General features: G+C 49.9%; 1 protein-coding gene across 2 annotated transcripts in view; it reads right to left on the bottom strand.

Moving 5' to 3' along the window:
* Positions 1-15021, bottom strand: part of LOC140387858 (uncharacterized) — a 101707-nt gene that overhangs the window by 47855 nt on the left and 38831 nt on the right. For both annotated transcript variants that reach the window (XM_072471105.1, XM_072471104.1), the window contains exon 2: positions 6291-6488. In XM_072471105.1, the coding sequence (XP_072327206.1) occupies positions 6291-6488 (198 nt within the window). The remainder of the gene's footprint in view (positions 1-6290; positions 6489-15021) is intronic.

Here is a 15021-nt window from a genome sequence, read left to right on the forward strand (position 1 = left end):
GACAGCTCCCAGGCGAGTTGCGGGCATTTTCTTCCAAGCTGTCAGGATTTAGCGTGGAAGACGGTATCTCTTGTGGGGGACGTGTGTGATTGTCCCGGAAAAAGGACAGGAGCTGATACTAAGGGACTTGCACAATGGGCATCCGGGCGTGACCAAAATGAAAATGTTGGCCCGGAGTTATGCCTGGTGGCCAGGTCTCGACACAGACATTGAGAAGGTGGCCCAAAACTGCTCCATTTACTAGGAGCATCAGAAGCTTCCGCCCCTACATCACTAGGAATGGCCTGGGAGGCCTTGGGCGCGCTTGCATGCGGATTTCGCTGGCCCTTTTCAAGGATCCGTGTTCCTTCTATTAATCGATGCCCTGTCTAAATGGTTAGAGGTGCACAAGATGGTAGGCACAACGTCCTTCGCAACAATCGAGAAGATGTGTTTGTCTTTCAGTACGCATGGCCTTCCTGAGGTGCTGGTCACGGACAACGGCACTCCATTCACAAGTGAGGAGTTTGCGAGGTTCATGAAGGTGAACGGCATACGCCATATCCGCACTGCCCCTTACCACCCGGCTTTCAATGGGTTGGCGGAGCGCGCAGTGCAGACATTCAAACGAGGCCTAAAGAAGCAGTCTTCCGGGTCAATGGACACAAGACTGGCTCGTTGTTTGTTTTCATATAGGACCACTCCACATGCGGTGACTGGGGTAGCTCCCATGGAACTCCTAATGGGCCAGAGACTTCGCACCCGCCTTAGCATGGTTTTCCCGGACATTGGCGCAAAAGTACGCCGCACTCAAGAACGGCAGGGACATGGTTTTTCTCGGCATCGGCCGATTCGGCAGTTTGCGCCCGGTGACCCAGTGTTCATTCGAAATTTTGCTGGTGGTGCCCAGGGTCATCTCCAGCGCAAGCATGTAGACCACGTTCGGTCCAGAAGACCATCTCTTCCAAAGATTCCCCACCCCCGGAGCTCATTTCTACTGTCACAGAGACCAGAGACAATGGAAAGTAGTCTTCACAATCTTCCTCTGGTGCCTCACTCAAAGCCTGCGCAGGGTGTTGCAGAACCGCGCGGAGATAGAGACGCCGAGGTGACAGAGGCAGCGGACTCCGCCTCCGAGATGGAGTCACAGGAAGCCTCAGAGGGGGAATCCTTGGGCCCACGGGCCGTGGATGTACAACCGTTACGCCGTTCATCACGGAAGCGCCGGTCTCCGTCTCGTTACACGCCGCCCGATCCAGCGCCTCGTGCAAATGGTATCCGGCCTGCGGCAAAACGAGTCCGACGCCCCCCTTCACCAGGGTCTTCGGTAGATTCCTTGGACTTTGGGGTGGGGGAGGGATGTTATAACCTGCCTGCTTACCATTGGCTGGGGATTAATGGCAATCCCACAATCCTTTGGGAGTTTGAGCTTCCCAAATGAGGGGGGGCGGAGGAATCATTAGCAGATTCCCTGCATAAATAAAGCTGGCCAGTTTGGAACCAGCAGAGGAGTGAGCAGCAAGGGAGTTGCTGCTGCTCTGTGTATATATATGTTATTGTAAATAAATGTTATTTCTTTCTATCCTTCAACTTGTGCTGGATTCTTCGTGGCCCTCACAAAATTATCCAATTCTCTTTTGAAAGTTAACTACTACTGAATTTGCTTCCACCATCATTTCAGGGAGTGCCTTCCAGATCACGACAATTCGCAACATGTCTGAATTAAATTTCAGATGTAATCTTAAGAGAGGTGCACAATGTTGGTGTGACATGAACAAAGGAACAGTCAACAGAAGGTGACAATGTGGAAAGCACTGTAGTGATGGCAGCAACATTATGCAGAAAATGTCATTCGGCCACATGAGGCCAGGCCAACGTTCTGTTGATCAAGCCAGTCAACCCCACTCTCCCGCTCTGTGCTCATAAGCTCTGCTACTTTATTTCCTTTGAGAGGCCATCCATTTTCCTTTTGAAATCATTGATCATCTCTGATTCAACCTCTCATTTGGGCAGGGAGTACCAGGACTTGCTGTTCTTCCTTACACTTTCCCCTGCAGCTCTTGTCCAAAACATTGTCCAAAACATCTGTGGCTCCTAGTCTTTGTACCAGGGCACCACCTCCTCTTGCCTTTTTTCCAATTGCAACATTGGAAATTTCCTCCAATCTGCTTCAAAGCTACTTCATCAGCCTGAAATGTTGATTCTGTTTCTCTCTCCACTGAAGCTGCTAAGCCTCCTGAGTATTTCCAATATTTTCTACATTTATTTCAAGGCTTGGGTTTATATTTTCTAAACCAGCGGCAGACTCAGCACATGCGTGTACATGTCAAATCGAACAGCTTCTTCCCAAGAGGATTAACAACCCAAATTAAGCCAGACTATTGTTGGCGAGTCTCAGGAACTTGAATCTCAGATCATGACCCCTTCTTCTCTTTCCTGTTCCATTATCCCTCACTTAATTATAGTTACTACATGCATAAGGCGAAGCCCCCATGGCACTGCCCTGGCACCGCTCCCCCGGCACTGCCTCCAGACACTGAGGCAATGCCAGGAGGCAGTGCTGACCTGTGCCGGGGCAGTGCCATGGGGCAGTGTCGACCTGTGCTGGGGCAGTGTCAAGGCGCAGTGCCAAGGGGCAGCCGGCATGTCCCTCTCCCCCCGGGGGTGATATGTGCCTTGGCGCCCCCCGGTGGGTTTGTCTCAACTGAATCCCGTTTTTAAATAGCTGTTGTAAACCTCACTGGCATGGCGTCGCGTGGGTGAGCTACGAATATTCAGTGTGCGGGGAACGCCTGGCTGGGAAGCCCTTTAATAAGATGTAAATGTATTAAAATACATGGAAATTAGGTTTCTGCCCTGACTGGGCAGGAGCCTCATTATGTCACCAGTGAAGGGTGGGGAAATTGGGAAACAAGACTTCGCTGGCGAGATTCCCATTTCCCAACTGACCAGACTTGAGCAGGCCCACCAAACCCTCCATTGATGACGTTGTATGGTTTGTTTATTTCAGTCTTTTGCAAGTTACAGATTGTTACATCAGTCTTGGCGACAGTTTCCATTACTCATGATCAAGAGCAACTAAAATATTGGCACTAAAAAGCGGTTGCCGCTCAGCAAGAGATGACCAGTCTCCAGATATAAGGAGGGAGAAATTGAAGATAGGGGTCTGGGACAGAATAGACAGTGAGAAACCATTCCCACTCGTGAAAGGGTCAAGAACGAGAGGGCACAGTTTGGAGGTAATTGGCGACTGAAATGACGGTGGCGTGACAAAAACCTCAGCACAATAAGTGATTACGGTCTGGAATGCGCTGCCTGAGAGGGAGGAAAGTTCAATCGATTCAAAAAGGAGAATGTGCAGGGTTAGGGTGAGAAGGCGAGGGAATGGTATTCAGGGAATTGCTCATTCAGAGAGCAGTATGATGGGCTGAATGGCTTCTGTAAGAATTCTGTAATTCAATTATTCTGTGATTCTATGCCGAATGCCCCCAATTGTTCTCTCAGTGCCGGAGATGCTTGTGTTGACGCACTATAACCAAGGTTCTTTTTACAATGAATAAAACAAGAGTAGAACAGAGGAGATAATTTGAAGCTGGAAGACTGCAGATCAAAACAGATATTGGGTAAACCGCCTCTCTTGAAGGCACTGAAATTATGCAATTACAGCAATTACCTCAAATCTATCTCCCCCGGTAATTGACCCCTCAGCCAGGGGAAACAAGTCTTCCTGTCTATCCTGCCCAAGCCCCTCATCATTTTGTACACCACAATTAGGTAATCCCTTAGCCTCTTTTGTTCCAAGGAAAACAAACCCTAACCAATCTCTCTTCATAGCTGCAATTTTCAAACCCCGGCAACATTCTTGTAAATCACTTCTGCACTTTCTCCAGTGCGTCTTGACCCCTAGTACACCTGTCCTGCCATCTACAGGGACCTGAGGACATGCACTCCAAAGTCTGTCTCTTCCTCAATCCCTTTCAATATCTTCCCATTTACTGAGTGATCCCTTGCTTTGTTGGCCCTCCTGGAATGCATAACCTCGCACTTCGCTGGATTGAATTCCATTTGCCACTTCTCTTTTCACTCAACCAAAACATTGATATAATTCTGGAGTCGACAGCTATCCTCTTCACTATCATCTACGGGGCCAGTCTTTGTGTCGTTTGCAAATTTCCCAATCATGCCACCCACATTTAAGCGTAGATCATTAATGCATTCAACAAACATCAAGGGGCACAACACTGAGCCCTGTGCAACATCACTGGATACTGTTTTCCAGTCGCAACAACACCCACCCACCGTGACCCTTTGTTTCCAGTCACTGAGCCAATTTTGGATCTCCTTTGCCATCTTCCCCTGCATCCCCTGGGATCTCACTTTTCCAACCAATTTTCCTCATTCTTCTGTTTATATGCAAGAAAAGAAGGCACAAAACACTGGGAAGCTCAGATAGAGAATACAATTGGCACTCTGTTAACTCAGCATGAAATTAGACCTTGAATAGAATTCTATTTCATGTACAGCCAACAGGCCTCCCTCCATTTCCTCTTTGTCTAACTCTACCAACATAACATTCCATTCCTTTCTCCATTGTTTGACCCAGCTTCCCCTTAACGGCAACGTAGTCAAACTTTGTTAGAGCACCACACACATTCCACCAGCATGACAGTCCCCTTCTTCACAATCACAAATGTAAAAAAAAGACATGGACTTCTTCTGTTGAACAACACCAATAACAGCACTGTTGTAGTCTCCTCGCTTGCATTTCAGATTTTGGGACTCACTGGACCGCTTTACCCTCTGCAGTCCAAAGTTCTCAATGTATACAAATCGAATGACGATGGCTTGTCGGCTCCTGTTAAATTACATGCCAACCGGTGTTAAAAATAAAAAAGATGTTATTGCCCTCTTAAAACCCGTGTGCCAGACAAGCAATCAAAATTATTATTTTGCTTGCAAAAATAAAACATTACTCAAACGCGAAAATGGGTCAGGTAATTTGTTATTGGGAACTGATGAGATTCATTACTTAATCGGCAATTATGCTAATGTTAACAGCTTATATAAAATAATGCTGTGGTGAAGTGCTTGATTGATAGCATTTAAGAGGCATTTTATAGGAGTAACATGAGACAAATCATGTAGTAAATATGATATGCTTGGGAAAACCAGGGAATTTAGGACGTATGGGTCCCATGTGGTGAAAATATTTAAATAACAGATAGTTCTGTGGTAATCCAGGAGACACAAGGGAGAAGGCTTAACAACTTTATTTTAACTCAAAGATAAAGCCTCTACTGCGGTGCACCCCCGAAATCCCAGCCTGGGACTATCGGAACTCTCGGTCCGGGTCTCCGAGCAGCATTTAACGGGTTCACTAACGAGTTCCAGCTGGGCGGGCCACCACCCACTGCCACAGAACCCGTAGTCTACGAGCCTCTTGGGGGATTGTGAGGGTTGCCACGCCCTCAAACATGGGCAGCGCCTACATCGGGACATTGAGGCCGACCTGGCCAAACGCTGGGCTGAGTTCAATGGTGGTGGCTCTATTTAAGAGCAAAGTGCGGTTCGGGATGCTGTAGCCAGCAAGACTCTGGGTGACATAGTGCAACAAGAAGTATTATTTCAACTCACCGATCCATGGCAACTCACATCAATTATTTTCAAAAGTTAAAGTGTACAGTCTGTTACTGTAATTTCCAGGAAAGAAGATGCACCATTGCAAACTCTTTACACAAAATGGCATTAATAGACGTTTCACTTTAATTTTCCAGAGCAATGTGGGCAGATAATTTCAATGTGCTTGGCAGGAATATCGTGTCCTAACGGAAGGTTGCAGATTTGTTAGTAACAGGCATCTATTGGCATTCTTTCTTTGGTTCTAAAATTGGACTATCTGTAAAAGGATTTGGGGATCAAGTTGTTTGGGATGTTGAATGAATGTGAGGTTTCTGACTTTCTACTCTCAGTTCATTATTTCTAAGGCGCGTACCTGATCCTATTACTACGTCCCATATGCCGGACAACTTCATTGTAATAGGGTGTTCAAATCTGTCGCCAAATTGACATGGTAGGAATGGAGAACCCGCTACCACAAGGGGTGGTTGAAGAAAATGGCACAGGTGCAATTAAAGGAAAGATAGATAAGTGCATGAGGGAGAAGGGAGTTGATAGTTACAATAGGGGAATTAGATGAGGAAAGATGGGAGGAGGCTTGAGTGGAGCGTAAACGCCAGCACGGCCTAGTTGGGCCAAATGGCCTGTTTTGCGGCACATCCCTTACACCATCCTATGCAATAAATGGAACTTACTTATGCACATGAGGTTTGGCTTTGACCACATTATTTGTTCAGTGTTGTTCTCACATCGGATTAGGTTTGACGTTCCTGCTTTTCTCTTATAACCACTTTGGCACTTCAGACGGAGCCTCTGACCAACTTCAAAAAGCGTGTCCGTTATTTCGCTCAGGTCTACATTTTCAACTTTAAAGTTGGGTTTGCTGCAGCTTCCTAAAGGAAGAAAGAAATGGTGTTACACAGGAACATACATAGAAAATAGAAGCAGGAAGAGGCCATTCGGCCCTTCGAGCCTGCTCCGCCGTTCATTATGATCCTGGCTGATCATCAAGTTCAATACCCTGATCCCGCCTTCCCCCCATATCCCTTGATCCCTTTAGCCCCAAGAGCTATATCTAATTCCTTCTTGAAATCGTACAACGTTTTGGATAGAAACATACATAGAAAATAGAAACAGGGTTGGGCCATTCAGTCCTCCGAGCCTGCTCCCTGTTATTCAAATAAAAAGACCACCTACATTGCATTTAATCTCAGCAGTGCAATGTAAATCAATTCTTTTAGCACATCCATCAGACTTTTATTTTGAAGTAAAATTTGGAGGTGATCATGACCCTTGATCTCAGGCCCTAAATTTCCTGACCCAATTGCTGGTGCCCCTCTTACCCAGGCCTTGGAAATTCAGGCTCTCTCTCCTCGATCTTTCAACCTGGAGACGTTTTCGCTAGGCTTAAAACTAACCGAGGTATTAAAAAGTACATTTTCTGACTTCCGGTGGCGACCATGAGGGAGTAGGTGGCACATTTGGTGGCTCCCGCTCTGGCTAGACATTCGGACCTTTCCCCCCGCCTTTGTTTGCGCTTTTAAACGCTGGATTTGAAGAAGCAGTGAACAGATGTTCGGTGTATATATTGGTTTATGGAACAGAGAGCCCGAAGAGATCGAAAGGGAAGAAGTAAAAAGTCAGGGTCGAGCTGGGCGTTGGCTGCAGCAATGGACAAGATGGCCGGTGTCCAGACCCCTGGGGCTTTGGCCCAACCATCAGCGGAGGAGCTGATGCAGGTCATCCGGGAATGCTTCGCCAGACAGAAACGGGAATGCCTGGACCCGATTAAGGAAACGGTGGAGAGGATGGAGCGGAGCCTAGATGCCCAGGACCGGACGATCCAGAAACTGGAGAAGGCGCTAGCTGAACAGGAGGAACACCAGACGGCGGTGGAGATGGAGGTGGGGATGGTGAGGGACCGGCAAAAAAGGCTGCTGGAACAGGTAGAGGATTTGGCGAACAGGTCCCGTCGGCAGAATCTAAGGACTGTTAGCCTCCCGGAGGGGGCGGAGGGGGCTGATCCCGGGGAGTTTGTGGCGAACATGTTCCAGAAGCTGCTGGGAATGGGGCTTCCCCCCCGACCGTTGGAGGTGGATCGGGCGTACAGAGTGCTGGCGAGGAAGCCGCGGCAGGGAGACCCCCCTCGGGCGATGGTGGTCAGGTTCCACAGGTACCTGAATAAGGAGCGTATTCTCCAATGGGCCAAGCGCACGCGGAGCTGTAAGTGGGACAACAGCATTTTGTACCAGGATCTAAGCGTGGAGGTGGCCAAGGGGAGGGAAGGTTTTAATCAAGCCAAGTCGATCCTGTTCAAGAAACAGGTTAAGTTCGGTCTGTTGCATCTGGCGTGACTTTGGGTTACGCATGAGGACCAACATCATTACTTTGAGTCGCCCGAGGACGCTACGGAGTTTGGCAGGAGGAAAGGACTGGTGCCAATTTGAGAACATTCTGCTCTAAGTTTGAGAGACTGTTTTTCCTGTTTGTTTCAAATGCTGTTTTCACTGATTTATTCGTTTGTGTGTTTTCGTTCTTGGCTTTTCTCTTCGATAATGAAAATGAAATGAAATGAAAATCGCTTATTGTCACAAGTAGGCTTCAATGAAGTTACTGTGAAAAGCCCCTAGTCGCCACATTCCGGTGCTTGTTCGGGGAGGCTGTTACGGGAATTGAACCGTGCTGCTGGCCTGCCTCGGTCTGCTTGCAAAGCCAGCGATTTAGCCCTGTGCTAAACAGCACTTAAACAGATAACTGTGTTTTGTTTAAGGGAAAGTACTTAAAGAATTATTCAATTTTGGTGGGTTTTCTGTGTTGTGAGGGGGCTGGTGGTGGGGATTTTGGACTTTGTATTATTTTGAGTGGTATTATTTTGATCTGTATTATGGCGAGAGTTTGGCTTTGTTTTTCTGTATACTGGCTTTGGTTGGCGTCTGTTTCTTAAAGGGGATGGTTGTCGAGGCTGGGTTGATGAGGGCGATGGTTTTGATGGGCGGGGAGAGGGCGGGTAGGCAACAATAGGTGGGAGACATACTGGCGCGGAGCCACGGGCCACCAGGCTAGCTGGGTGAGCTAGTCTGCGGGAGCACAGTGGGATGTGTGTATACAATCAGATTAGGGATGGGGTTAGGTTACAGAGTGTTGTTGCTTGGGGGGGGGGGGGGGGGGGGGATTGCTGGGCTTGCTGGGCTGACGAGGGAGGGATTTGATTTTAGAAGCGGCGAAGAGGTCGGGGATGGGTGCTGCCAGGAGGCTGGTTATGTGAAACGTTAGAGGGCTGAATGGGTCGGTGAAAGGGGCTAAAGTGTTCGCGCATCTTAGGTCTTTAAAGGCGGACGTGATAACGTTGCAGGAGACGCACCTGAAGGTAGCGGACCAGATTAGGTTAAGGAAGAGCTGGGTTAGTCAGGTATTCCACTCAGGGCTAGACACTAAGACCAGGGGGGTCGCGATTCTGGTGAACAAGCGGGTGCAGTTTGAGGTGGGGAGTATTGTTTTGGACGGGGGAGGTCGCTACATTATGGTTCGCGGTAAGCTGCAAGGGAGGAAGGTGGTCCTGGTCAACATATATGCCCCAAACTGGGATGATGCGGATTTCACAAAGAGGGTGCTGGGGAAGATACCCGACCTGGATTCCCACAAGCTGGTTATGGGAGGGGACTTCAATACAGTTATTGATCCAGGCCTGGACCCGTCGTGCTCAAGAACGGGCAGAGTGTCAGCAATGGGAAAAGAGTGGAGGGAGTTCATGGAACAGATTGGGGGGGAACGGGGGGGGCGGTGTCGACCCGTGGAGGTTTGGTAGGCCGACAGGGAAGGAGTTCTCCTTCTTCTCGCACGTACATATGGTCTACTCCCGGATCAATTTTTTTAATACTGAGTAGGGATCTGCGCAGTATTCGGCAATCACCATTTCCGACCATGCCCCGCATTGGGTTGAGTTACAGGTGAGTGAAGAGAACTTCCAGCGCCCGCAGTGGAGGCTGGATGTGGGACTGCTGGCGGACGAAGGGGTGTGCGAGAGGGTGAGGAAGTGTATACAAAACTACCTGCAGGTCAACGATACGGGGGAAGTCTCAGCAGTGGTGGTGTGGGAGGCGCTCAAGGCAGTGGTGAGAGGGGAGCTGATTTCAACCCGGGCTCACAGGGACAAGATGGACAGGGCAGAAACAGACCGACTGTTAGCGGAGATCGTGCAGGTTAACAGGAGGTATGCGGGGAGCACGAGTGCGGAGCTCTTGAGGGAACGGAGGAGGCTGCAGGCGGAGTTTGGCGTGGTGTCCATGGGTAAGGCAGTGGAGCAGCTCAGAAAGGCGAGGGGTGCGGTATATGAACATGGAGAGAAAGCCAGCAGGATACTGGCTCAGCAGCTCAGAAAGAGGGAGGCGGCTAGGGCAATAGGTAAAGTGGTGGATGGAGGTGGTAACTTGGTAGGGGATGAGGCGGGTGCGAACAGAGCTTTCAAGGACTTTTATTGCAAACTTTATAGCTCGGAGCCCCCCCGAGGGGCCAGGGGGGATGAGGCGCTACTTAGACGGCCTGGCTTTCCCAAAAGTGGGCAGGAAGCTAGTAGAGGGCTGGGCGCCCGATCAGGGTTGAGGAGATATCAGAGGGCTTAAAGGTCATGCAGTCAGGTAAGGCCCCGGGGCCGGATTGGTACCCAGCAGAATTTTATAAAAGGTTCTCCGGGATATTGAGGCCGCTGCTGGTCAAGGATTTTAATGAGGCAAGGGACAGGGGGGTGCCTCCCCAGACGATGTCGCAGGCCACCATCTCCTTGATTTTAAAACGGGACAAGAACCCGGAGTCGTGTGGGTCTTATAGGCCGATCTCCCTTCTTAATGTGGATGCAAAACTGCTGCAAAGCTTTTGGCCACTAGGATTGAGGATTGTGTGCCAAGTGTTATTAGGCAGGACCAAACAGGGTTCGTTAAAGGTAGGCAACTGAGGGCGAATATACAAAGATTGCTCAATGTGATCATGATGCCCCCAGAGGGAAAGGAGGTGGAGGTAGTGGTGGCTATGGACGCGGAGAAGGCATTTGACTGGGTAGAGTGGGACTACCTATGGGAGGTGCTGGGACGGTTTGGATTTGGGGAGGGTTTCATCGACTGGGTCAGGCTGTTATATCAGGGCCTGGAGGCGAGTGTGAGGACAGACAGGACGACTTCCGACTATTTCAGACTGCACCGTGGGACGAGTCAGGGGTGCCCCCTCTCCCCAGTGCTGTTTGCGCTCGCTATAGAGCCGCTGGTGATTGCTCTGAGGACCTCAGTGGGTTGGAAGGGGCTGGTTCGGGGAGGGGTGGGGGGGTGGGGAGCATAGGGTTCCATTGAATGCAGATGACCTGCTCTTGTACGTTTCGGACCCGATGGCGGGGATGGACGGAATCGTGGTGACCCTGGGGGAATTCGGCCGGTTTTCGGGGTACAAATTGAATATGGCAAAAAGTGAAATGTTTGTAGTTCAGGAGAGGGGCCAGGGGGACCGGCTGAGGGAGCTGCCGTTCCGGCTAGTTGGGGACAGTTTCAGGTACCTGGGAATACAAGTGGCGCGGGAATGGGGTCGACTACACAAGCTGAACCTGTCTCGGCTGGTAGATCAAATGCGAGGAGAGTTCCGGAGTGGGATGCGTTTCCGCTGTCGTTAGCTGGGAGAGTTCAGACAGTTAAAATGACGGTCCTCCCGAGGTTCTTATTCGTGTTCCAGTGTCTCCCCATTTTCATCCCATGTTCCTTTTTTAAGAGGGTAAGCAAGATCATTTTGGGCTTTGTATGGGCGGGCAAGTCCCCACGAGTAAAGAGGGTAATGCTCGAGCGGAACCGGGGGGAGGCAGCCTCATGTAGGGGCACCAGTCTGGGGGCGTTGGTGACGGTACCTCTGCCGTTCCCGCCGGCGTGCTTCTCCACCAGTCCTGTAGGTGGTGACGGTCCTTGAAATGAAATGAAAATCGCTTATTGTCACAAGTAGGCTTCAAATGAAGTTACTGTGAAAAGCCCCTAGTCACCACATTCCGGCGCCTGTTTGGGGAGGCTGTTACGGTTCGGATCTGGGGACAGTGGAGGAGGCATGTGGGAGCAACGGGAGTATTGGTCTGGTCCCCAATATGTGACAATCATCGGTTTGCTCTGGGGCGGTTGGACGGGGGTTATCGGGTATGGAGGAACGGATGGGAGATTTGTTCTTGGAAGGGAGCTTCCCTAGCTTGAGGGCGCTGGAGGCCAAGTTTGGGTTGACGAGGGGGAATGAATTCCGGTATATTGAGGTGGGGGATTTTTTGCACAGCCAGATGCCATCTTTTCCACTCTTGCCACTAAGGGGGATCCAAGATAGGGTAGTGTCTAGAGGATGGGTGGGGGAGGGAAGTGTCTCGGATATTTACAAGGAGCTCAAGGGGGCGGAGGAGACGCAGACCGAGGAGCTGAGGCATAAATGGGAGAAGTTGGGAGGGGAGATTGGGGAAGGCCTGAGGGCGGAGTGGCTGAGCAGAGTTAATGGGACTGCAACATGTGCCAGGCTCAGCCTGATTCAGTTTAAGGTCGTCCACCGGGCCCACATGACAGTGTCCTGGATGAGCAGATTCTTCGGCGTAGTGGACAGGTGTGTAAAGTGTCTGAGAGGACCGGCAGACCATGGCCACATGTTTTGGGCTTGTCCAATACTAAGGAGATACTGGCAGGGGTTCGAGGATGTCATGTCTAGAGTATTGAACATAAGGGTGGCAATGGGTCCGGAGGTGGCGATTTTTGGGATTTTAGAGGCCCCGGAAGTCCAGGGGGAGAAAGAGGCCGACGTTTTGGCCTTTGCTTCCCTGGTAGCCCGGAGATGGATACTTCTAGCTTGGAGCGACTCAAACCCCCCAAAGTCGGAAGCCTGGCTGTTCAGACATGGCAAGTTTCCTGGGCTTGGAGAAAATCAAGTTCGCCTTGAGAGGGTCGTTGTTAGGGTTCACCCGGAGGTGGCAACCATTCATTGACTTCTTTGCGGAGAATTAATCGTCAGCAGGGGGAGTGTGGGGGGGGGTGGTTAAGGGGATGTAGTATATAGGGGGTTAATTAGGCAGATCTGGGTAGGATGGGTTAGGGCAATTGCACTGTGTACGGGGATAAAAGGTTCTTTTTCGGAATGGCAACCGGTGACGAGTGGTGTCCCGCAAGGTTCAGTGTTGGAGCCACAGCTGTTCTCTTTATATATTAACGATCTAGATGACGGGACTGGGGGCATTCTGGCTAAGTTTGCCGATGATACAAAGGTAGGTGGAGGGGCAGGTAGTATGGAGGAGGTGGGGAGGCTGCAGAAAGATTTAGACAGTTTAGGAGAGTGGTCCAAGAAATGGCTGATGGAATTCAACGTGGGCAAGTGCGAGGTCTTGTACTTCTGAAGCAGGGATGTACTTCTGAAGCTTTATAAAGCATTAGTTAGGCCCCATTTAGAATACTGTGAGCAATTTTGGCCCCCACACCTCAGGAAGGACATACTGGCACTGGAGCGGGTCCAGCGGAGATTCACACGGATGATCCCAGGAATGGAAGGCCTAACATACGATGAACGTCTGAGGATCCTGGGATTATATTCATTGGAGTTTAGGAGGTTGAGGGGAGATCTAATAGAAACTTACAAGATAATGAATGGCTTAGATAGGGTGGACGTAGGGAAGTTGTTTCCATTAGCAAGGGAGACTAGGACCCGGGGGCACAGCCTTAGAATAAAAGGGAGTCACTTTAGAACAGAGATGAGGAGAAATTTCTTCAGCCAGAGAGTGGTGGGTCTGTGGAATTCATTGCCACAGAGGGCGGTGGAGGCGGGGACGTTGAGTGTCTTTAAGACAGAAGTTGATAAATTCTTGATTTCTTGAGGAATTAAGGGCTATGGAGAGAGAGCGGGTAAATGAAGTTGAAATCAGCCATGATTGAATGGTGGAGTGGACTCGATGGGCCGAATGGCCTTACTTCCGCTCCTATGTCTTCTGGTCTTGTGTCTTATGTGCAGCTGCAGCTTGTCAGCCTCCTAAGTGTCAATCGCGAATCTGGCAAATCCCCCACCGTTCCACGTGGTGCTGGTGCTAACCCCTCAACGGTCACTGAATCGCTCCAGCTGCGGGGCCAGGTTTGTTGTCGTGGAAGTCCACAAATCCTGCCCCAGCGTCAACACTCAGGAACCGAGAATTCTGCCACATATGTTCAATGGGCATCTCCCCAATGCCACCCTGCCATCTCCACCCTCACCCCCACCCTTCCGCCAAAGCATGAGGATCTCCACGGTCAGTGTGACCCATTCGATTTGTTTCAACAATGAGCTGCAAAACAAATTGAAGATCCTTTCGCACCAGCGACTTTCAACGGCACAAACGTCAGTTTGCAGAGTTCCTCACGTTTCAGAAACGATTGCATCCGAATACATCGGCAGGATTGTGGAAGCCCAGCGGAGATCGGAGAGGAAGGGCAGGGGCCTGGCATTTAAAGTGGAAAGCACCTTAGCAATGTTTTATTATGCTGAATATAGGGCAGCACGGTAGCATAGTGGTTAGCACAGTTGCTTCACAGTCCTTGGGTCATGCCTGTGTGGAGTCCGCAAGTCCTCCCCGTGTCTGCGTGGGTTTCCTGCGGGTGCTCCGGTTTCCTCCCACAGTCCAAAGATGTGCAGGTTAGGTGGATTGGCCATGCTAAATTGCCCTTAGTGTCCAAAAAAAAGGTTAAGTGGGGATTACTGGGTTACGGGGATAGGGTGGATACGTGGGCTTGAGTAGGATGCTCTTTGTAGGGGCCGGTACAGACTCAATGGGCTGAATGGACTTCTTCTGCACTGTTGATTCTGTGATTTTATGAAGGTGCTTTATCAGACAACCGGGCTAAATTTGATCCTGCGCTGCACGAGTAGATATTGAGGCAGGTCTCCCAACACTCAGTTAAAGAAGTCCGATTTAAGGACATTTTGCTTTATAACATGAAGCACCTTTGCGTGTTTTATTACATTGAAGGTGCTTTATAAATGGACATTTCTGTTGTTAGTTGAGGGCTAGGTGTTGGTTGGGATCCTGGTGAGAACTCATTGGGGGTGGGATTTTCCACAACCGGCAGAGGAGCCCGCCGTTGGCCGCTGGAGAAATGTTCGGCTCCTGCCATCTCCAACTGGGTTTTCCGTCGAATGCATCCCTCATCACCTGGAGACCCGCGGCAAGTGCGCGCAGTCAGCGAGACTGGTAGATCCCGCCGGCACGATGGTCGGAGAATTCCGGCCATTGTCGGTAAAGTGCCTTAGGATGTTTTACTAAATCAAAGGCAGCTATACAAATGCAGGATATTCTTGTCAGATTAGCATTAATGGACCAGGTGTTAGCTTTAGTTCATTTTTTGTGAAATAGCTAAATATTGCGTGGTGCTGGAAATTTGAAATAGGAAACAGAACATGCAGGAAACATTCAGCAGG

The sequence above is a fragment of the Scyliorhinus torazame genome, chromosome 13 (assembly GCF_047496885.1).
Source record: "Scyliorhinus torazame isolate Kashiwa2021f chromosome 13, sScyTor2.1, whole genome shotgun sequence".
Classification (NCBI taxonomy): Eukaryota; Metazoa; Chordata; class Chondrichthyes; order Carcharhiniformes; family Scyliorhinidae; genus Scyliorhinus; species Scyliorhinus torazame.